The sequence below is a fragment of the Cynocephalus volans genome, chromosome 6 (genome assembly GCF_027409185.1).
Source record: "Cynocephalus volans isolate mCynVol1 chromosome 6, mCynVol1.pri, whole genome shotgun sequence".
Lineage (NCBI taxonomy): Eukaryota > Metazoa > Chordata > Mammalia > Dermoptera > Cynocephalidae > Cynocephalus > Cynocephalus volans.
This window is the reverse complement of record NC_084465.1, coordinates 158,913,693-158,936,904: the sequence shown is the minus strand read 5'-3', so window position 1 is coordinate 158,936,904 and position 23,212 is coordinate 158,913,693. Positions and strand designations below refer to the sequence as shown.

The following is a 23,212-nucleotide window of genomic DNA, read 5'->3' as shown; positions in this document are numbered from 1 at the left end:
AAGTACATTCACATTGTTGTGCTACCATCACCACCGTCCATCTCCAGAACTCTTCATCTTGTAAAACTGAAATGGTATACTGGTTAAACAATTACTACCCATGTCCTCTTTCCCCCAGCCCCTGGTAACCACTGTTCTACTTTCTCTCTATGAATGTGTGCCTACTCTAGGTACCTCATCTAAGTAGTATCATACAGCATTTGTACTTTTGTGACTGGCTTATTTCACTTAGCGTAATGTCCTCAGTGTCCGTCCATGTTGTAGCATGTGGAAGAATTTCCTTCCTTTATATGGCTGAATAATATTCCATTGGATGTATATACCACATTTGTTTATCCATTCATCCATTGATGGACACTTGGGTTTTCAAATGTTTTGTGTACTTGCTCAGAAGTGGAATTGCTGGATCATATAGTATTTCCATTTTAATTATGAGGAATCACCGTCATGTTTTCATAATGGCTGCACCATTTTTCATTGCTATCAGCAGTGCACAAGGGTTCCAATTTTCCCACAACTTTACCAACACTTATCTCCTGGATTTTTGAGAGTAGCCATCTTAATAGGTGTGAGGTGAGAAATGCAATTGATTGTTATTTCTTGATCTTGTATCCTGTCACCTTGCTGAACTTGTTCATTTGCTCTAAAAAATTTTTTGTGTGTGGGTTCTTTGAGTTGTGTATACACACGATCATATCATTTGTAAATAGAGGTAGTTTTATTTTTTCCTTTCCAATCTGGATGCCCTTTATTTGTTTTTCTTGCCTAATTGCCCTGGCTAGGACTTGCACTACAATCTTATATGGAAGTATTGAGAGTGGACATCCTTGTCTTGTTCCTGATCTTAGAATCACCATTGAGTGTGTAATGATGGCTGTGGGTTTTTCAAAGATGTTCTTTTTGAGGGTTTTTTTTTTTTTTTCCAAATTCTGAAAGTATGCTGGATCTTGTGAAATGTTTGTCCTGTGTCTATTGAGATGATCACGAGGTCATGAAGTGTATTCCTCTTTTTATTACTACAGTGTTTTACATTGATTTTCATATGTTGTACCACCCTTGCATTTCTAGGTTATATTCCACTCGATCATGGTATATAATCACTTTAATATGCTGCTGAATTCATTTTGCTAGTTTTGAATCATAAGTGATATTCTATAGTTTTCTGGTGATGTCTTTGTCTGGCTTTTGGTACCAGTGTAGTAACTGGCTTCATAGAATAAGTTAGGAATGTTTCCTTCTCCTCATTCTTCAATTTTTTGGAAGAGTTTGACTATTTGTATTGATTGCTCCTTAAACATTCAGTAGAATTCACTAGTGAAGCTATCTGGTCCTCAGATTTTCTTTGTTGGAAGATTTTTGATACAGATTCAGTCTCTTTTTACCAGTCTGTTGAGATTCTCTATTTCTTGAGTCAGTTTTGGTAGTTGGGTGTTACTAGGAATTTGTCCTTTTTATCCAATTTGTTGTGTACAATCATTCATAATATTCCTTTATAAACCTGTTTATTTCTGCAAGGTTAGTAGTAATGTCCCTTCTTTCATTTTTGATCTTAGTAATTTGATTCCTCTCTTTTTTCTTGGTTTAGCCAAAGGATCGTCATATTTGTTGATCTGTTCAAAGAAACAACTTTTGATTTTGTTAATTTTCTCCATTTTCCCTCCATTTTCTATTTTAATTATCTTCAATCTTTACTATTTCTTTCCCCTGCTTGCTTTAGGTTCAGTTTCTTGTTTTTCTAGCTTCTTAAGGTAGAAAGTTAGGTTATTGATTTGAGATCTTTCTTGTTTTTAATATAGATGTTTATAGCTATAAATTTCTCTCTACGCTCTGCTTTCTCTTCATCCCATAAGTTTTGGTATGTTGCATTTTCATTTATCTTACTTTTGGATTTCCCTTTTGATTTCTTCTTTACTCACTGATTAATAGGAGTGTTTAATTTTCACGTTTGTGAGTTTTTAAATTTCCTTTTGTTATTGATTTCTAATTTCATTCCACTGTGTTTGGAGAATGTTTGCATGATTTCACTCTTTTTAAATTTATTGAGATTTGTTTTGGGGTTGAACATAAGGTTTGTCCTAGAGGATGTTCCAGGTTTACATGAATAGAATGTGTAACCTGTTGTTGCTGGGTGGAGTGTTCTATAATGTGCTAGTTTTAGTTGGTTTATAGTGTTGGTCAAGTCTTCCACTTCCTTGTTGACTTCCTATCTAGTTTCTCTACGTGTTAACTTAAAATCTTAACCTGAACAGTCTAGTTCAGATTAATGCCGACTTAATGTCAGTAACACAAAAGCTTTGCTTCTATGTAGCTTTGCATCCATCCCATGTTGTGCTGTCATTGTCGTACAAGTTACAGCTTCTACATCGTGTGCTTGTCAGTACAGATTTGTAATTATTACCTTACACAGTTGTATTTTAAAGTAGATAGGAGAAAAAAAAGAAACACTTATTATAATATTTATTATAATATTACAAATAAACATTTATTTCTTCTTTTATATTTACCTATGTAGTTACCTTTACTGACGCTCTTCCTTTCTTCACGTGAATTTGAGTTATTGTCTGGTATCCTTTCATTTCAACCTGAAAGACTCCCTGTAGGATTTCTTGTAGGGCAGGTTTGTTGGCAGCACACATTCTTTTAGGTATTGTTTGTCTGGCAGGGTCTTAATTTCTCCTTCATTTTCAAAGGATAGTTTTGGTGGATGTCGACTTCTTCGATGGACAGTCTTTTGTTTTAGCACTGTGGATATATTCATACCCTGCCTGCTGGCCTCCATGGTTTCTAAAGAGAAGTCAGCTGTTAATCTTATGGAGGATCCTTTGTACATGATGAGTCACTTCTCTCTCGCTGCTTTTTAAGATTCTCTCTTTGTCTTTGTCTTTCAACAGTATGACATCCCTGTTATGATTATAACAGGATGTTATAATCTTAAAGATCTGTTAATCTCATTACCAAAATTTAGTCATATAATTTTAAGGTGCTTGCTGCTTTCTTCCCTGCTCCCGTGAAGGGCTGGGCTGGTGTCCACACCCAGGCTGAGAGGTGGGCTGGGGTTTCCTTGGGTGGGGGTCAAGCACCTTCATCCCCCACTTAGTGACGTGCACCTGTGAAGGTGGTGGGACCTTTTCCTGGAACGAGGCTGCAGCCTGTCTTAATCATCCTGCATCATCACTTACACTGTTCTGTGTGTCAGCTTGGGCACAGTGTAGTCACAGTCAGTCAGTCATTTGATACCCTCATGTTGATGTTTTAACAGGTAGCAACTGGGAAGTGGAAGCAGATAAGTAGATACTGTCCCCTTGATCTCTACTCAGGGTAAGAGAACCCTTCTCGTTTGCCCCCTTGCTCCTGGAGGTGGGGACAGTGCTGGGTGGTGGGATGTCCTGTGAAGCGGGGATGGGAGGGGGATGTTTTGTGAGGCTGGGGCGGTGGGGGCTGTTCTGTGAGGTGGGGATGGCGGGGGGTGTTCTGTGAGGGAGGATAGTGAGGGAGTGTCCTGTGAGGGGAGATGGGGGCATGTTTTGTGAGGTGGGGATGGTGGTCGGTCTTCTGTGAGCTGGGGCAGTGATGGGGGCATTTATGTGAGGAAGGGACAGGGGCCCCACTCTGTCTTCAGGCTCTCCTTTGCCATCAGTGTCGTAGATACCCCGGGCTTTGGACTTTGTCTTTGTGATCCCAGCTGGAGGTAGCTGCTGACTTGCTGGTTTTTCCCTGCCTGCAGGCAGCCCAGGGCCCAGTCCTGCCCAGAGCGTGTGTGGGCAGGAGGCAGTGGTGGCCGGGAGCTGGGGCATCAGCAGTGGGGAGTGGGGGCAGCGGTCAGGCCCAGGCAGAGGGGACAGGAAATGTAGGGAGGCAGCGCCTGGGTGACCCCCCAGCCCTGCTCCCACCTAGGTTGCCTGCTCGCCCCCAGGCTGCTGCAGGTGTGTGAGTCTTTGCGATCCTTTCTGATGAGCACGGCCCTTCTTTGCAGCCTCTTTCCCCTCCTGGGACCCAGGCTTCTGCAGAGCTGTCTGGCGGGTCTGGTTTTTCCCACTCGCTCTGTTGGTTTCTCTTCTTTTTCCTTCCAGCCTTCCTTCTGCTCCCTCTCTGCCTGTCTATTCCTCTGTGCACCCTTTCTGAATGCTCAACACTAACTGAGCACATACCTGGTCATCACTTCAGTGCTTTTGGTTAGATGCTGTTGTAAACCTTCCAGAGCAAAGATCAGGAACAAAGTGGTCTTTGGTATTTCAGGGCCGCGTGTTGGGGCTGCTCATGTAGGAAACACAGAACGTTGCTCAGTGTTTCATGTGGAAACAAGGTGACCGGTGCTTTAACCTGTAAATCACGTGTTGATTTACCTGTGTGCCTAAAAGCTGTGAGTTCTGAAGCAGTCAGTAATGAAGATTCATTGTTGAGCATTTATGATGTGTCAGAACATAAGGAGGGGCATTCTGGGTGTGCTGTAGAGTGCGGCCTTTTCAGAGTTGACCTCAAAAAGCTTGTTCTTGCCCATTTGCTGTCCCCTCCAGGGGTGGGCTTGGGCAGGGCTCAGAGTCCTGGATGGGTAGGTTTGCCCCCATAGGTTCCCACAGGTTGCCTGTGGGACAAGAGGCTGGGGGGCCAGTGATAGTGCTGGGGGCGCTGGCCAGGCTGTGTGGGGCCTCATCTGTATTGGCAGTGGGGAGGAGACCAAAGCCCTGTCCCGTGGTGTCTGTGGGGGCTGTAGTGGGGAAGATGTCACTGTTTGGGCTCAGCTGGGCTCCAGGTTTCCCAACTCAGCCCTGGGAGCGCCAGACGTGTCCTCTGGGCCCCAAGCAGGTGCATGCGCCGAGAGCAGATGAGTTCCAGCTGCCTTTAAAGCACATCAACTTCTCCTCTTAGAAATAAACAGAGAATGCACTTTGCTTTGAAGAGTTTGCTGCAGGAGGCACAGAACAACCTGAAGATATTCAAGGTAAGAGCTGCTTCCGTTTTATGGTGGTTTCAGGGTGGACCTGCCGTGCACTGTTCCAGGTGACAGGGTTCAGGTGACGCGCAGATGAGTACGTCCAGGCTGGGCTGCCTCGGGCCTGGTCCTCCATGGCTGATGCCTCCCTTGTGGGTCCTTCCACCCTAGCTGTCCACACAGTTGCTCCACCCATCAGCTCAGACCTTTTTTTGAGCCCCGTTCCACAAGCACAACATCCAAGTGACCCTGGGTTGTCTGTGGCCCTAGGGTATGTGACATCGAGGCCTCTACCTCTGCTGGGTGGCCTCTGTCTCCCCTGGCCTGCAGATGGGTGAGCCCTGGATGAGGACGGTTCTGACAGCGCCCCGGGCTGGCATTCTGCCCCAGGGTTGCTGAGGCTGCAGGGTCGCCTGGCCTACTGCTGGCACTGGTGTCAAGAAGAGAAGATGGGGCCAGGCAGGGGATGGGCAGGGAGAGAAACTGAGAGAAAGGAAGCTGAGCAGGTTGGGGTATCAGCAGGGGAGAAGCTGGTGGAGGGAGGGGACATGGTGGGGGGCAGGGCTGGCTCCATGGCAGTTGGGGTCTGTGCCTCTGTTGGAGATGTGTCCCTTATCCCCATTGTTATCTCCCAGCCCCAGTCCTGCCCTTGTGAACCGTCACACGTAAGTGACATCTGGGGACAGGGTCCCAGGCTCCCTGCAGGCTCTGGGTCTATGAGAGGAGGCAGGGTCATTACATGTGGGCTTCCGACTCCCTGTCCCTTGGTCTGGACTAGGTGACTGATTTGCTGGGTGCTCTGTCCTCTCCTTGCTGCCACGTGTGGCCGGTGCCCTGCTGCCCGTTGACACCCTTCAGGAGTGAGTGGGGCGGAGCCTGTTGTCCACCTGCTTCCCTGATCTGGCTCAGAAATCCCGTTGTCCCAGCCGCTGGTCAGAGTGAACGGACTTTATTCCCTGTCTGCCTCCATCTGCCCAAACTCAGAAAAGGAAGGGTTTTTCAAAGCCAGTTTTTATTTTTGACTTTTTAAAGAATTTATGGAACTTGATATTTAAGTCCTGAAAATAAATCCCTTTCATCTGGGAATTGGTTGGAAGCTGGTAGTGAGGTTGCACATTCTGTCCCAAGAAGACCCTTTCCTGACCCCCATCAGGCCCACGTGGACGCAAGGTCCTGGGGTCTGGGACCTTGGCTGTCTGCTACTCTTGTTAAATCAGCATGGAAAAACCCAGAGGATTAGTGAGTAGTTTCAAAAGAGATGGATTAAATGACATGGAATGGCTTTTTAGAACAGCAGGACAGTGGCACATTATCTGTCATAAGTACCACCGATGCCCACGAGTGGCTCAGGCCTCCCACCATCCTGTTGGGTTTAACATTCTAACCCAGCAAAGCAGAAAACACTCAGTACACTGACGTTCCAGGTGTGGAGAAGCTGCCTGGGTCGTGGTCAGTGACCGTGCAAGGGACACGTGGTGAGGAATGTTGGGGGCTTGGGGGGGTGGACACTGTCACAGAGCCACCACCCTGCTGCCTAGTCAGTGGCTCTGCTGAACGCCACATGAGGTTCTTGAGTGGAATATTTGTGTGTGAGTCACCGTCCACCCGGACTCCACATTCACACTGCCCTTCACATCAGAACCCTGGCTGCGGGGTGAGGGGCCCCCAGCCTCCTGTGGCCTGGAGGAGAGGGGCTGGCTTCCCCATGGGCCCTGCGCCCTGCCCTGGGCCTTGGCCTGCTGCCTTCCAGCCCTGCTGTCACCCCTGCTCCTGCCCAGAGTGGCCAGTGGTCTCAGTTGTGTCCCAATTATCCTTTAGGCTCCAACAGAGCCCCAGACAGGGGACTCCCAGGAGAGGTGCCACAGGACCCAGTGACGGAGGAGAGTCTGTCCATACCTCTTGAGTGCAGAGGCTGTCCTCATCTGGATCAGCGACTGCTAAATACCCCAAAGCTTAGCTCAGAACAACCTCCCGTCAGCTCACAGTTTCTGAGGCCAGGAGCTGAGAAGCAGCTTAGCTAGTCCTGGCTTGGTGGCCTCAGTCCTGGCCCCATGGGACTTCTCATGGAGCTGCTCAGTGTGGCTGCTGTGACCCCACAGGAGAGTGACCAGGGCGGAACCACAGTGTCTTCTCTAGCTTAATCTCGCAGGGGATGTGCCGTTGCTCTGCCCATGTTCTGTTGGTCACACTGACCAAACCCCGTGTCGGGGGTTCTTCAAGCTGTGTGAGGAAGCAGGGGCCACTGGGGCTGTGTTGGCCATACGTCACAGTGATGAACAAATAAGTTTCAAAGGGATTCTGCACTCTCCTGGGGTCGGCTGCTGCTTGGGGCCCCCAGAGCCCCATAAAAGTCATGGTATCGGGCCCACTGGGTGGCAGCAGATGTCCCTGCCTGTGCCCTGGGAACATTCCAATGTGAACCTCGATGCCATAAGGAGTTTCTTTCCTGGGTTCGGTTTAAGAAGGCAGGACGTTCTCCAACATGGAGGTTTCCATAACTTGACACCCGCGGGTCCCAGCTCAGAGGCTGCATGTGCCCAGCACCAGATGGCCCTGAGCCCGGCCCTGACCCGGCCGACCGCTGTCCTCGCGTTGGGAGTCTGTCGCTTTGTGCTGAGAGCTGGCTCGCGGATCGCAATGCCGAGGGGTGTTGTCAGGTCGGGGCGCTGGTCTTCAATTTTTCAAACTTCCTTTCCACGTTGAGTAGGATTTGCCTCGTGGCTGATAACATGGCATGGGAGGGCTGGTGCCCCCGAGGGCTGGAGGGTGCAGGGACCCCAGGTGGGGGGACCTTTACTGGGGCCCGCCGGCCGCGGGGACCGAGGTGTCCGCCTGCGCTGGCTGGGCTGACGCCCTCTCTCTCTCCCGCGGAAGAACGGCGAGCTGATCTATGGCTGCGGAGATGCGCGGAGCCCCGTGGCCGACTGGAGCGAGCTGGCGCACCACCTCAAGCCCTTCTTCTTCCCTTCCAACGGCCTGGCCGGCGGCCCCCAGTGCGCACGGGCCGTGGTCCGGGAGCTGGTGCGCGTGGTCGCGCGCGTGCTGCTGAGCGGCGCCGACAAGGGCTGGCCCGGCGCCCTGAGGCCGGGGCCGCGGGGCCCGCGGGTCTGCGAAGCCAGCCCTTTCAGCAGCAGCCTGCGGCGCCAAGGTAGGTGCCGCCCCGCGCATTCCGCCTGGCCTCGCGGGGCGCTTTCCTTTCTCTCCCTTAACTGGGCTTGCGGATGGCAGGACACGTTTGGGCGGCAGTTTTGCTGAGAACGCACTTGCTTTGCGTGGTTTGCAGAGCGTTTCGGTTACGTTATCCCCTTTGACCCTCAGCACAGCACAGGGAGCAGGTTCTCCTGTGCGTGTTTCTCAGGCTGAGTGTGGCCACCGTGGGACGCCTTCCTCACAGACAGGAGCTGGGGGTCGTGACATCTCGTGACTCTGGGAACCGGAGGGCAGTTTGGAGACGGCAGCCCTGTTCCTTGTGCAAACAGAAGCCCACCCGTGCCCTGGGCTCTGTCTTCCACTTGGCACCCCGTGGCAATTTTTTCTTACCACAAATGAATTTTGTGGTTTTTATTTTTCTTGTTGGATAAGTGATTACTGATCATTTCAGAAAATTTTCTTAAAGTTATGACCATAACCTGAGCACGTGCCTGCTTTTAAGGAAGCAAAATACGTTTGGAAGGACACACAGATGGCTGCATTGTGAGGTGGCCTGGGGACACCATGAGGAGACAACTTCTCGGACACACATGCAGAAACAAGCATAACCCTTGGGATGTGCACTTTTTAAAACAATAAGATCATATTCTACATGTTATTTTGTAACCAGACTTTTTTTGCTTAATTAGCATAACTTTGTATCTATATCAGCAAATGTATTATTGGCAGTGCAATAGATTACACCACATGGATATCCTGTAGTTTTATCAAATCCCCTCTAGTTGGGTATGTGAGCTTTTACTCCCATTTTCCTCTTCGCTCCTGTGGCCAGGCTCATCCTGTGCAAAGTCTGCAGCCACTTCCCAGCATGGACACATCTCTTGCCCCATCTTCACCTGTAGTTTGGTTCTTTATGGGAGGTGGTTGCTCCCTTCAGGGGTAGGAGATGGTCTGGGACTTGGTGTCTCCTAACCTTGTACACAGCAGGTGTCAGAGCCCACAGGAATGTTGAATGGAGTTTTGCTTCAGGTCCTCGTTGGTGGCTTTGACCACAGCCCATGGCCCTGCATGGCCAGTTCTCAGCACGTGCCTGTGGCCAGCCCAGAGGCTGGCTTCTCAACGTGGGCTCATGGTTCTGGACTCTATAGATGGCGAGTCCTCCTTTAGTGGTCTTGTAGATTTAGGGATGTCAACATGATCCTTTGCAGTTCTGTGCCTTGTCTTATTCAGAACGAGGATTCTCCTTTTAAATTGGAATCATAAAGTGATTTCTTGGGCTTGTGAGGTGGGCTATAAAGGAGGTTCTGAAGAGGATGCCTGGGTTTCTTGTTCTTTCATCTGTGCATGGCCTGGGCAGCCCAACATGTCCGCGCTCCTTCCAGCCCCAGCAGTTCTGCAAGGCAGGCTTGCTGTCTGCCCTTAGTGCCAGGCGGGGTCCAGCCCAGGGGGAGCCCTGCAGTCTACGCTGGCCTGTGTTTCCCTCCACGTTTTTCAGTCTTTGACAATAAACCTGCTCTCGTTTTCCCCTGATGTTCTTGGTAGGAAAAAACACCCCAGAGTGCTCGGGGTTACCGAAGGGCTGTCTTCTGTACAAAACCCTCCAGGTGCAGATGTTGGACCTGCTGGACATCGAAGGCCTCTACCCTCTATACAACCGGGTTGAACAGTACCTGGAGGAGTTTCCCGAGGAGAGGTGAGGCTGACACAGTCTTCCCCCTTTTGGGAAGCCCTGAGAGGAGTCTGTGGGGTGGTTGGGGTCCAGGATTGCCCCAACTCGAGGACAGAACAAGCCTCCCAGTGCCTGGCTTCTGTCAGCCCCTTGCCCCCTGTCCCCAGGGCCTGGCTCAAGAATTCTGTGCCTTGAAAAGTGTTGATGTAAAAGTGATAATCTAGTTCTAGTAGCCTTTATGATTATATCAATGTATTCTAGAAATAGCGATGTCTTTAGGACATTGTGATTTCGTTTTTGACTTTTTCAAAGTACAAAGAGTGATGGTCTCATGAAATGTTCTAATGTATAACATTTACCTTTAGCCTTCAAAATGAAATGAGTTTGTGAAAAGTATATAGAGAATATGTCTGTATAATCTTGATATTCTTTTATAATAATCTGAAGTCCAAAAGACTACATTTTTAAACAGGCTACTATTAATGCATTGGCCCATGTAGCAAAAAAATTTGATTATCTTAAAAATCATTAAATACCTTTTTCATGAAATTTCTCAGTATTGTAAAAGTAACTTGTCAAATCCAAGCATGTTTGAATGTAATCTCCCACAGTTTGAAACTGAAATGCTGTAGTATTGAGGTTCTGTATATTATATTTAAAAAATTAAAGGATGGAAACCTTAAAAAAAAAAAAAAAAAAAAATCTGTGCCTTGTGAGGGAGTCCCAGGGTCTGAATGAGAAGAGTGGTCACTTACCATTTCTAGAAAAGAAAGCACCTCTGTGAACCTGATAGTTCCAGAGTCCTGAGTCTGGACCAAGCCTGCAGAGGGCAGTGTTGCTCCACAGATCCTGAGCTTCCACGGCCACCGAGCCTCTGTCCCTGGGTACACTGGAACCCACACCCTGGCGTCTGGCAGGAGCCAGGATCCATCCTCTTCTTTCCTCACTAGCATTCACTTGTGTCTCCGCTCTGGTCACAGGAGAGGGCTCGTCATCAGGGCTTCCTGGCTTAGGTCTTGCTAGGTTCTCTTTAAAACCTGGATGCTTCAGAACCAAGTTTAATATGAGGAAGCCTGAGATTTATTAGGTGTTCTTTAAAACAAAATGTGTGATTATTAAATTTGCTAAGGGCTGCTACTTGCTGTAGCAGTTTAAGAAACAATATCCAAGCAACTTTGTCATTCTGTTTTTATTGTACTTTCTCCTTCAGAAAAAGGTTACAAATAGACGGACCTTATGATGAAACGTTTTACCAGAAGCTGCTTGATCTTTCCACTGAGGATGATGGGACGGTGGCCTTCGCATTAACAAAGGTGGGCAGACCCCATCCAGAGTACACTGTGTTCTCCTTAAACTTTTGGCACTAACTTGGGGTTTTCCCACCTCCCACCCCTGATGTGGAAACTTGGGATCTTAAAAGAAGAGTGTCTGAAGCTTCCCCCAGATGGACCAGAGCAGGTGATGGGACATTTAGCTTTGAAAGAGGATTTCCTGTGGTTCGGTTCTGCTCCAGCCCACGCAGGTCTTAGGGTAGGACAAGTGCACCTCGACCAGAATCAGGCCACAGGGACTGCCAGCCTACATTATCCCTTCCTTAAAGGCCCTCAGTAGGGGTCCCAGACCCCACTGGTGCCTCTGCCCCACCATGGCTGTGTGCGGGCAGCTTTCTTCCCCAAGAACTGAGCCCAAGGGGCAGCCTGGGAGAATCTCTTAGGGAAGAGGCCTGGTCCTATACTTTCTGGTTCTGCGAAATTCAGGGAATTCAGGGCTACGTGAACTCGGAGAGGAAAAAAATTACTTCTTTATTTTCACTAACCTCTACCTGAAATTTGGCATTCCCTCCTTTATGAATGTGGCAACCACCCTGTGGGGTCAGCAGGACACGGGACTTTGCCACTAAGAGAAATCAGACCCTCCATCTCATGCAAACACCTTGAGATATGGTTACATTCATCACTGCCTGAGATGTTATGTTTTACTATGGAATATATTTGTTTTTTAAAATATTTCAGTATTTTACATTGTCACCCTCTATATTTTATTTTATGCATTTAAAAATGTTATTCTGAGAGAGGTCCATAGGCTTTGCTAGGCTGCCGAGTGTCCTTCAACAGGTGACCAACAGGTTAGACAGACCATGGTGCGTGTACACCAGGGATCGACACTCAGCAGCCTGGATGGATCGCCAGGGAACTTTGCTGAGTGACAAAAGCCAATTCCCAAAGGATACACACTATGGTTCTGTGTTTATAACATTCTTGAAATGACAAAGATTAGCGGTTGCTGGGGGTCAGGGAGGAGAAGAGGGGTGGGTGTGGTTATATGAACTTACACGTGATAAATCACACACACACACACACACACGTACGTGAAAAACCTGCGAGATAGGAACAAGATTGTGGATTGTATATATATCACTTGTCCTCACTATGGTAGTGTTGCAAGATGTTACTATTGGGAGAAATTGTGTACATATGGCTTGAGGTCTTGCATGTTGGATATGAGGGTCTGCTCTTTTTCTCGTTTAGGGAGTTAGGTTCTGGTAGCTAAATCTGAAGAGGGTGGTTGGGAAGCTGAAGCTGGGGAGGGGTTGAGAACATTACCATGCAAAAGTTCTTTGACTTATAGTGTTTATCTAATTGAACCTTGTATCTCTGAAGAGAGGAAGGGATATTGCCTTCATTTCAATGCCCAGGAAACTACAGCCCTCAATAATTCTTGCTTTCGTTGTCTGTGCTGTAACAGGGGTCAGTAGACTCTGTAAAGGGCCAGGCAGTAAATGTTTCAGGCTTTGTGGGCCATCTGGTCTCCATTGCAGCTACAACTCTGCCAGTGTAGTTCAGACAAGCAGCCACAAAGAATGTGCAGAGTGGGGCTGGGTCCCAGTAAAGCTTTACTTATAGAAACGGTGGTGGGCTTGATTTGGCCCCCGGCCCATTGTTCGCTGACCTTTGTACACTTCTGCTTGTTGGTTTTTTAATTCTGTTTTTTGCCCTACTGGTTTGGAAGTTACACCTTGTTTCTCTCCTTTTGGTGGCTTTTTGTCCAATTTGACCCTGTATATTTAAAGTCTAAAGTTATCATTTATTAACACCACCAACCCCCACACAATATAGGGACTTGGGACACTCTAATTCCACTTGCCTCTCCCATTTTCCATGCAGTTATTGTCTGGTATTATTTGTCTTGTTATTTTTTTAAAGTCCCATAATTCGTATTACTTTATATGGATGTTTGTTCAGATTTATCCATGTTTGCCCATATCACTGCCTAACATTCTTGTATCTCAGACCTTTCCCTTTTTTCTATAGCAGCTTTATCAGGATATAATTTATATACCATACAGTCTACTCACTTAAAGTGTACAGTTCGATGGTTTTTACTGTGTTCACAGATATGTACAACCATCACCACAGTTGCTTTTAGATTTTTATCACCTCAAAACCCGTACGTACCCTTCAGTTATTATCCCTTTGTCTCACTATTCCCCCAGCCCTAAGCAACCACTAAGCTACTTTCAGTCTCCGTAGATTTGTCTATTCCAGATATTGCATATAAATGGAATCGTTCAAAATGTGGCCGTTTGTGGTCGGCCTCTTTCATTTAGCATGTTTTCAAGGTTCTCCCGTGTTGTAGCATAGATCACTACTTCATTCCTTTTTACGACTGAATAATATTATGTTGAATAGACATAGCACATACTATCCACTGTATGGACATACCCATTCATCATTTGACGGGCACGTGGGTTGTTTCCAATTTTGGGGGGCCATTATGATCAGTGTTGCTGTAAATATATGTGTACAAGTTTTGATGTGTATGTATGTTTCCGCTTTTCTGGGGTACATACCTAGAAGTGGAATTGCTGGGTCCAAGAGCAACTTTAAGTTTTTGAGGAAATGCCAGACTGTTTTCCAAAACTGCTGTACTGTTTTTTGTTCCTCCATGTCCTCATCAACACTTGTTACTATCTGTCCTTTTTTGTGTGTGTGTGGCTGGCTAGTACAGGGATCCAAATCTGTGACCTTAAGGTTCTGTCTTTTTGATTTTAGCTGTCCTGGGGGTGTGCGGTGGTATCTTGTTATGGTTTTAATTGCATCTCCCTGAAGAAAGAGAGCATCTTTTTATGTGCTTATTGATTATTTATGTATCTTCTTTGGAGAAAAGTCTGTTCAGATCCTTTGCCCACTTTTTAATTGTGTTGTCTTTTTGTTGAGCTGTAAGAATTCTTTGTATATTCTGGGTACTAGACCCTTAACATATATATGATATGCAAATATTTTCTCCCATTCTGTCAGCCGCCTTTTTACTTTGATAATGTTCTTTGATGCACGAACATTTTTAATTTTGATGAAGTCCTGTTTTTTTTCCTTAAGTTGTTCATATTTTTGGTGTCATATCTAAGAATTTATTGCTAAATCCAAGGTCATTAAGATTTCCAAATCCCTATGTTACCTTCTAAGAGTGTTATTGTTTTAGCTCTTACTTTTAGGTCTTTGATCCACTTTGAGTTAATTTTTTGTATTTGGTTTGAGGTAGGGGTCCAACTTCACTCCTTTGCATGTGGATATCCAGTTGTCTCAGCACCACTCGTTGAAGAGACTATTCTTTCCCCATTGAGTGTTCTTGACATCCTTTTGGAAAATCAACTGACCATAAAAGTATGGGTTTATTTCTGGATGGTCAATTGTGTTCCATTGATCTGTATGTCTATACTTATGCTTAACCTATGTTGATTTAACCTACTGTAGGTTTTGAAGTGGGGAAGTGTGAGTTCCCCAACTTTGTTCTTTTTCAAGATTGTTTTGTCTATTTGAAGCCCCTTGTAATTCCATATAAATTCTAGAATCAGCTTGTCAATGTCTACAGAGAAGCCAGCTGGAGATTCTAATATGGATTGCCAGGAATCTGTAGATCACTTTGGGTAGTGAGTCTTTTGATCTATGAACATGGGATTTTTTCTATCAATTTAGATCTTTGTTTTCTTTCAACATTGTTACTTAGTTTTCAGAGCATAGGTTTTTGCTTCTTTTCTTAAGTTTATTCCTAAATATATTATTCTTTTTGATGCTATTGTAAATGGAATTGTTTTCTTAATTCCCTTTTTGAATTGCTCATTACAAGTGTAGAGAAATATAATTTGTTTTTGTATATTGATTTTGTCACCTGAACCTTGAGTTTATTTACTAGTTCTAATAGTTTTTAGTGGATTCCTTAGGATTCTCTCTATGTAAGATCATCTGTGAATAGAGATAGCTTTACTTCTTCCTTTCCAATTGAGATGTCTTTGATTTATTTTTCTTGTATAATTACCCTGACTAGTACCTCTAATACAATGTTGAATACAAGTGGCAAGAGTGGACATCCCTGATTAGTTCTTGGTCTTATGGGGACAGTGTTTAGTCTGTCATCATCGTGTATGATGTTAGCTTTGGGTTTTTGTTCATGTCCTTTATTAAGTTGAAGAAGTTCCCTTCTCTTCCTGATTTGTTGAATGTATTTTTATCATGAAAGTGGATTTTGTGGTTTTTGTCCTTCATTCTATTAATGTGGTGTATTAGTTACATTTATTTTTGGATGTTAAAATCACCCTTGCGTTCCTGGGATGTGCCCCACTTGGTCATGGTATATGATCCTTCTTATGTTACTAGTTTCAGTTTGCTGTTATTTTTTTTTAAGATTTTTGTGTTCATATTCATAAGAGATATTGGTCTGTGGTTTATTTTCTTGTGACGTCTTTGTTTTTTATATCAAGGTAATACTGGCCTCACAGAGTGAGTTGGGAAGTGTTCCAGCCTCTTCCATTTGGTGTTAATTCTTAAAATATTTGATACAATTCAGTAGTGAAGTCATCTGGGTCTGGGCTTTTCTTTGTGGTTAGCTTGATTCTTAATTCATTCTCCTTACTTGTTACAGATTTAATAATATTGTCTGTTTCTTCTTAAGTCAGTTTTGGTAGTTTGTGTCTTTTTAGGAAATTGTTCATCTAAATTGTCTAATTTATTGGCCAACAGTTATTTACAGTTTTCTTCCTCTTCTTGAGGAATATCCTTTAGAAGTTACATTAGTGAAGTTTTTTTTATAAACTCTCTGAATATGAGTATGTTTATATTTCATCCACATTCTCCAAAAGTAATTTTTTCCAGGTACAAAGAAGGTGGTGGGGTTTTTTTGTTATTATTATAGCATTTAAACATTTTATATAAAATCTTCTGACTGCCATTATTGCTGTTGAGATATATTGTGTTAGTCTAATCGTCCTTCCTCAGGAGGTGATCTTGTCTTATCTCTCTGGCTACTTTTAAGGTCTTCTCTTCCTCTCTCTTGTTACTCAACATTTTAGTGCAGTGTGATTAGATGTGTTGTTCTTTTTATTTGTCCTGGTTGGTATTTGTTCTGCTTTCTCTATTTGTAGGTTTATGTCTTTTATTAATTCTGGAAAATTCTCAGCCTGTTTCTCCTCAAATATTTTCTTTTTTCCATTATCATATTCTCTTCTTCTGGGACTCTAATTCAATATGGTCAGACCTTATTTTATATTCCACATGTCTTAACTGCTTATTCATATTTTTCATCTCTTTGTCTCTTTGCCCTACCTTCCAGGTATTTTTTTTCAGCTCTGTCTTCCAATTCACCAATTCTTTCATCAGCTGTGTCTAATCTGCTATTTCACTTATTCACTGAGTATTCTGTTTCAATAGTTATATTTTTAATTTCTGAAAGTTCTATTTGATTCATTTTCACATCTTCTTGGTAGTTTTGCTAGTTCTTTGTTGCTTGCTTATTTTTAAACTCCATGTTTTATTTCTTTAAGCAATTTATGAATAATTTATTCTGTTTGTATTCTGTAGTTATATTCTAGTTTGTATTCTATATCTGATATCAGATACAATAAAACCTTGGAGGTAAAACACCTGTTATTTTGGTTGACTTGTCCATGTGGCCTTCCTTGATTGGGCTTTTGATGATATATGATTGTGAGCTCATATTTGTTTGATCTTAAACTGTAGGAATCCTGGAGATGTAAATGGGGGATGCTTTCCTCCAGAGAGGATGGGGATCCTTGCCTTAGGGGAGGATTCTCAGGTTTAGATCCTCTACTCCATGGCTTCTTCCTAGGAGCAGTGCTGACATTAGCATTTGCCTACAGGACAGCTTCGCCTTCCCACTTGTTCCCTGCTAAAAATTCTAGTTTTGGCTCTTTTGGGAGTAGATGGTGAGAAGAGGGGGTTGGCTTGGGGATTTCCCTGACCTTCGTGGCAAGTCCAGCGGTACACTAAAAGGAATGTCATCACAGATCTAGTGGTTTTTAGGAGGCCCCTTGGAAGCCCTCCATACTTCTTTCTCCTCTTTAGTATATATACCACTGTTATTTATTTGGGTGTTGTTGCTGGATTTATTTATTTATTTGTAAGATTTTTTTTTTTTCCTGTGGCCGGCTGGTATAGGGATTGAATCTCGGACCTTTGTGTCGTCAGCATCATGCTCCCACATCTAACCAGCAGAGCCAACCAGCCAGCCTGAGAAGGGCTATGTTTATTTTATTTTATATTTTTTGGTGGTAGCTGGCTGGGATGGGGACCTGAAGCCTTGACCTTGGTTTTATCAGCACCACACTTTACCAAGTGAGCTAACCAGCCAGCTCCTGCATTTATTTTTGATAGATTCTGTCACATTGCTCTCCCCAAAAGATTTTACTAATTATGTTCTTTCTTGCAACAGTTGAGGACAGTGTTTCCCTATGCCCTCACAAACCCTACATATTACTGGTATTTAAATTTTTAATTTTTTTAATTAAATTTTTTAAAAAAAATCCTTTTATTATTATTTTTTAACATTTAATATATATATATATTTTTTTACCCAGGATAAAATCTTTATTTTAATTGTCTAAGCTTTTGTTTTATTAACCATTTGTATTGTGAAATACAGTAGTCCCCCTTTATCCACTGGGGATATGTTCCAAGATCCCCAGTGGATGCCTGAAAGCACAGATAGTACCAAACCTGACTGCCATCAATTGGAACACATTTCTGTTTATGTCTTCTGCCCACAAATTTAATGTCTTTTCCATCTTAACTAAGCACTTATCAAGCTCCGTGACCATAACTTTTGCAGTTTGAGGTGCATCAGCAAAATTAGTATAAATTTCTTTTTCCTTCTTTACAATTTCATAAATAGGTTTGTCCTTACCATAAGTCTTAGCAACCTCAGCATACGATTTTTTTCCTTTTCTTATTAAATCGAGAACTTTCACTTTTTCACTTAAAGGAAGTACTTTATGGCTTGTCTGACATTTACAAATTGCCAGCATCCCTACTCTTGTGCTTTAGGACCATTATTAAGTAAAATAAGGGTTACTTGAACACAAGCACTGTGATACCTTGACAGTCGATCTGATAACCAGATAGTACTGACAAATGTGTGGGTAGTGTATACAGCATGGACACACTGGACAGAGGAACAATTCACGTCCCAGCAGGATGGAGAGGAACAGGGTGAGATTTCATCTTACTACTCAGAAGAGGGAGCAAATTTAAAACTTGTGAATTGTTTATTTCTGGAATTTTCCATTAAATATTTTTGGACTGTGGGTAACTGAAACTGTGGAAAGTGAAACCACAGATAAGGTGGGGGGTCCTACTGTAATAGCACATACAGAAAAGAACACAGAAAAAAAATGTACAGCCCAGTGGCTTGTCATTAAGCATACCCTTGTGGAACCGCCACTCAGATGTGGATATGAAACACTGGCAGCCCACCAGAGTCCCTGTTGTTGTCCCGTCCAAGCACTTGTCTATCCTTTCTCTCCAGGGTTAACTATTGTACTGACTTGTATCCCCATAATTTCTCCTGTTTTTCAACTTTATATATGGGATTATACTGTATCTTGCGTCTATTTTTTTTTTTTTTTTTTTAGCTGTAACATTTATGAGATTCACCTTTGTTATTGCATGCATTTCCACATGGTCATTGCTTTGTAGTGATCCATGAATGGATATAGTACAATTTCTCTCTTCTACTGTTTATGGACATTAGGGTTGTTCCCAGATTTTGGTTATTATGAATAAAGCTGTTGTGAACATTCTTGTACAGATCTCTTGTACATGTGTACACACTTCTCTTGGATATAGCCCTAGGAGTGGAATTTCTGGGCCGGAAGGATGAATGTATTTAGCTTTAGTAGATACTACAAAAGTTTCACCTGTTTACATTCCTGACAACAGTTTAAGAGTAACGTGTGCTCCACACCCTCTCTTGGTTGTGGGTGTTTTTAATTTTAGCCAAATGGTGAGTGTAGTGGTGTCTTGTGGTATTGAAATTAAGCACCTTTTCATGTTTATTGGATTTTCTTTTTTGTGAAGTACCTATTTAAGTTTCTTGCCCAGTTTCTTATAGAGCTCTTTTTTTATGATTTGAAGCTCTTTATATATTCTGAATAGAAAGAAGCCCTTTGTCAGATATGTGCTACAGATATCTTCTTCCACTCTGTAGTTTGTTTTGTCACTCATAATGGAATCCTTATATGAGAAGGGTAATTCATAATTTTAAGGTAGTCTAATGTAGTGGTCTTTTTCCTATTTAAGAAATCTTCTCTATCTTAAGGTCCTAAAGATTTTCCTATGCTGTCGTTAGGAAGTTTATTGTTTTGCCTTTCATATTTTGGTGGGTAACTATTTGCCACTGGTTTTTGGAATGGCTGAGATAGGGTTTTATTTTCTTTTGGTATGGAATTGTCCCAGCATTATAGGAATTATCCTGAACCCTATAGAGTCATAACAAGTCTTGATATCCAGAACAGCACATTCTTCTACATTTTCTTCAAGGATGTCTTAGCTTTGAAAAATGCCTTGAGATCTGGTTGGTTGGTTAGAGCGCAGCCTTGTAACACCAAGGTCAACAGTTCAGATCCCTGTACCAGCCAGCTACCCGAAGAGTAAAAAGTGAAATAAAAAATGTCTTGGCAATTCTTGACCTTTTGCATGTCTACATAAATTTTAGAATCACCTTGTTCAGTTCTACAAGGGAAAGCTGGGATTTTGATTGGTTTGGCATTAAAATGATGACAAGTGTTGACATCTATACAGTATTGAATCTTCCAATATGGACTTGAGAATTTTTTTCTAGGCGTTAATTTCTAGTAAAAACATTTTATGGTTTTCTTCAGAGAGGTCTTATATTTTACTAGATTTCAAGATATTTGATGGTTTTAGACATAAATGGTATCTTCAAAAATATTTCATTTTTGTAGTGTTTATTTTGGTTTTTTAGGAATGCAGTTGGTTTTTCTATTTTGACCTTGTATCAATTTTGCTTGCTTATTAATTCTAACAATTTATTTTAGCTTCTTTTGGATTTTCTTTGTATGTAATCATATTGTCTGTGGATTTTATTTTTTTTCTTTTCCTTTCCAATCCTCATACCTTTCACTTATTTGTTTTGCTTGACTGCATGGAGTTAATGTGTGATAGTGGAAATTGTAGTCTTATTCCAAATCTCAAAGAGAAACCATTTGACCACTAATTGTTTGCGTAGGGTTTTTGTAAAAAATAAATGACTGTATCAGATTAAAGAAGTTCCCTTCTATTCCTAATTTAAGTTTTGCTGTTGTTTTTTTTAAATGAGGAGTGGATGTTGAATTTTATCAATGCCTTTTCTGTTTCCAATATGGTTAATTGCACAATTCGTTGTGATGTATAGTATAATTTTTTTTATATATTATGATATTGGATTTGCTAATATTTTGTTTAGGGTTTTTTGCATATATGTTTGTGAGTGATATGAGCTGTATACTTTCCCTGCTTGTAATGTCTTTGTTAAGTCTTGGTATCAAGGGCATGCCTGCCCGATAAAATACTTGAAGGTTGTATGCTGTTTTTGTATTCTGTGGTTGAGATGGAATAAGACTGGTATTATTTCTTCTTTAAATGTTTTTTTCATTCATTTTTTTTTTTATTGAATCATAATTGATTATGCGTATTTTGGGGGTTTGACGTTGATGTATGTTAATCAAATCAATGTTATTAGCATATACGTTATTCAAATTGTACTTATTCTTTATGCCCCTTATCTAATCTCTCCCCATCCCCCTCTCCCTCCCTGCTCCTACCTCTGATAACCCTGGATTTCTTTTCTTCTTCTGAAAAGAGTACCGATTACTCTGTTGATTTGTTGCCTAGATGATCTGTCCAGTGCTGAGAGAGGTGTGTTCAGGTCTCCCACTATTATCATAGTGTAGATGTCTCTTCTGTCACCCTGGGATGGGCTTTGTGGAGAGAGACATCCTCTTCTTTTCCTTTGTCTCCTCTGTGACTCTCCTCATGTCAGTGCACTCAAGTGGCTGGCAGGGCATCTGCATGGTGGTTGTGGTGTCTAGCCGCTTTTGCGGCAGCCATGGCTGTTGTGGTGGATGTGATGGGCCACCCACATGGAAGTGGTGTTTTTGGCGTGCACCTTGCCTGGTTGCAGGAGGAGGGGTCATCCCCAGCTTCATACCTCAGGGCCCTGGATGGGCCCCATGGCAGTGGCGGCGTGCCTGGTTGCAGGAGGAGGGTCAGACCCTGGCTCCATCTGTTTTTACATTCTAAGATGCTGTTGTGGAGCATTTGGGTGGGAGGTGGAGAGGGAAAGGAGGGAGGAAATAGGGTGGGAGGAGGAGGAAGGGGTGCGGGCATGTAGGAGGCCAGTGGCACCCCCCTCATTCCTGCAGGGGAGACCAGGGGCCTTCCAGTGGTGGCCTGGCCGTTGCTGGGCTGAATGCAGATGTCAGGGGGGGTGTGGCCGAAGCCCGAAGCCCCCCACTGCCCTGTCTCATGAGCCTGAAGTGTTTTCTGTGGCGGCTCAGTAGTCATCACTGGGCTGGTTGTAGGTGTCGGGGGGGGGTATGGCTGAGGCCCTCAGCCCCCACCGCTCTGTCTTGGGAGCCCGGGGCCCTTCCTGTGGCAGCTCAGTGGTCATCACTAGGCTGGGTGCAGGTGTCAGGGGCATGGCTGAGGCCCCTGGTCCTACCCCCTCCCTGGCTTGGGGGCCCAGGGGGCTTCCAGTCCTTCTAGGTTTTATAGGTTTTCTTTGGTGAAGTGAGACCTTTGCCGGTTAATATCAAACTTTGTCTCTGATCAGTGGGTATTTTGTTTTTTCTTTCAGTTCTGTGTTGGATTATTTGCTGTTCCCACCACTTAAACTCTGCTCTGGAACTAATTTGTTGTCCTTTGCTTACTTCTAAAATGGGGGAACTTCCTGTGAGGAACAGCACTTGAGCCCTGTGGTTGAGCTAAATTGCTGCTTTGCTGCTGATTCTCTGGGGAAGGCTTTTTGTGCAGCTCAGGTTTTAATGGTTGATTTTGTAGGTACTTCCAGGTCTCATGAGATCTAGTGCACCTGGGTTGTGTTGAAACTCTGGTCTGGGCCTGAGTCTTTTCAGCACACTGCTCTCTCTGCAGTTCTATATTCCTGACCAGTCTACACAGAATGGGCCTGCACTGATTGGAGGGTAGATTTGCTGTCCTTGCTGTGCCCCAGAGTTCCCCCGGTGGGCCCATCTCCCCGCCTTCCACTCCAAATACTTTCCATGGGACAGGCCATGTGCTAGTCCCTTGTGATGACTCACTGGCCTCTGAGTGGCTCCTTTTTTCAGTTGTTTTGGCTGCTTGCTACTATGTGGGTCCATGGGAACCCTGTTAGTGGTCTTGCTGGCCTGAGGGCCACCAAGGCCCTCTTCTCCCCTGCCACCTCCAAGCAACTTCATAGGAAGGGCACAGCTGCGGCTTTTGCCAGCTCTTGCTCCCTGCACTCACCAGCTCCAGCCTTGAAGTGGCTTGGATTCAAAACAGTGGGAGCAGTTTTTTCTTTCTCTCATTGGGGCTTTTCCTGCCTTTGTGCACTCTGTAGGTCTCTTCTCTTCTGAGCTCTAGCGGCCCCAGCTTGGCTGTCATTGCTTTTTAATTGTTGTAAATTGGTTGATTTGTGGGAGAGTGTCATGCTGGGGACTGTCTATTCTGCCATCTTGACCAGAAGTTCACTTCTTTAAATGTTTTATAGAATCACAAGTAAAACAATCCAGGCCCATAGTTGTCTTCATAGGAAAGTTTTAAATTATGAACTCAGTTTCATATTTTCTATTTCTTCATTTGTTAATTTTGGTAAGTTGTATTTTTCTAGAAATTTGTTTTATCTATGTTTTCAAAATTTTGGCATATGATTTTTTTTTTGTAATATTATTTTATTATCTTTTAATGTTTTATAGGATCTGAAGAATACCCTTTTATTCCTGACATCTGGTATTTGTTTTTTTCTCTCTGTCTCTGCTGTGGTCTGATTGTTTGTTCTCAAAATTTGTATGTTGAAATCCTAAGTCCCAAGGTGGAGGTAGGATCTTTGGGAAGTGATTACATCATGAGGGTGGAACCTCATGATTTGGATTAGTGCCCTTGTAAAAGATACCCCAGAGAGCTAGCCTATCCCCT

The 23,212-nt window shown here is 43.8% G+C and overlaps 1 protein-coding gene across 1 annotated transcript in view; it reads left to right on the top strand.

The window, feature by feature from the left end:
- The window catches only part of IPPK (inositol-pentakisphosphate 2-kinase), a 61,690-nt gene that overhangs the window by 26,766 nt on the left and 11,712 nt on the right, over positions 1-23,212 (top strand). Inside the window, exons 7-11 of the mRNA XM_063099790.1 lie at positions 3,260-3,318; positions 4,867-4,939; positions 7,805-8,078; positions 9,623-9,773; positions 10,960-11,062. Coding sequence (XP_062955860.1) covers positions 3,260-3,318; positions 4,867-4,939; positions 7,805-8,078; positions 9,623-9,773; positions 10,960-11,062 — 660 coding nt within the window. The remainder of the gene's footprint in view (positions 1-3,259; positions 3,319-4,866; positions 4,940-7,804; positions 8,079-9,622; positions 9,774-10,959; positions 11,063-23,212) is intronic.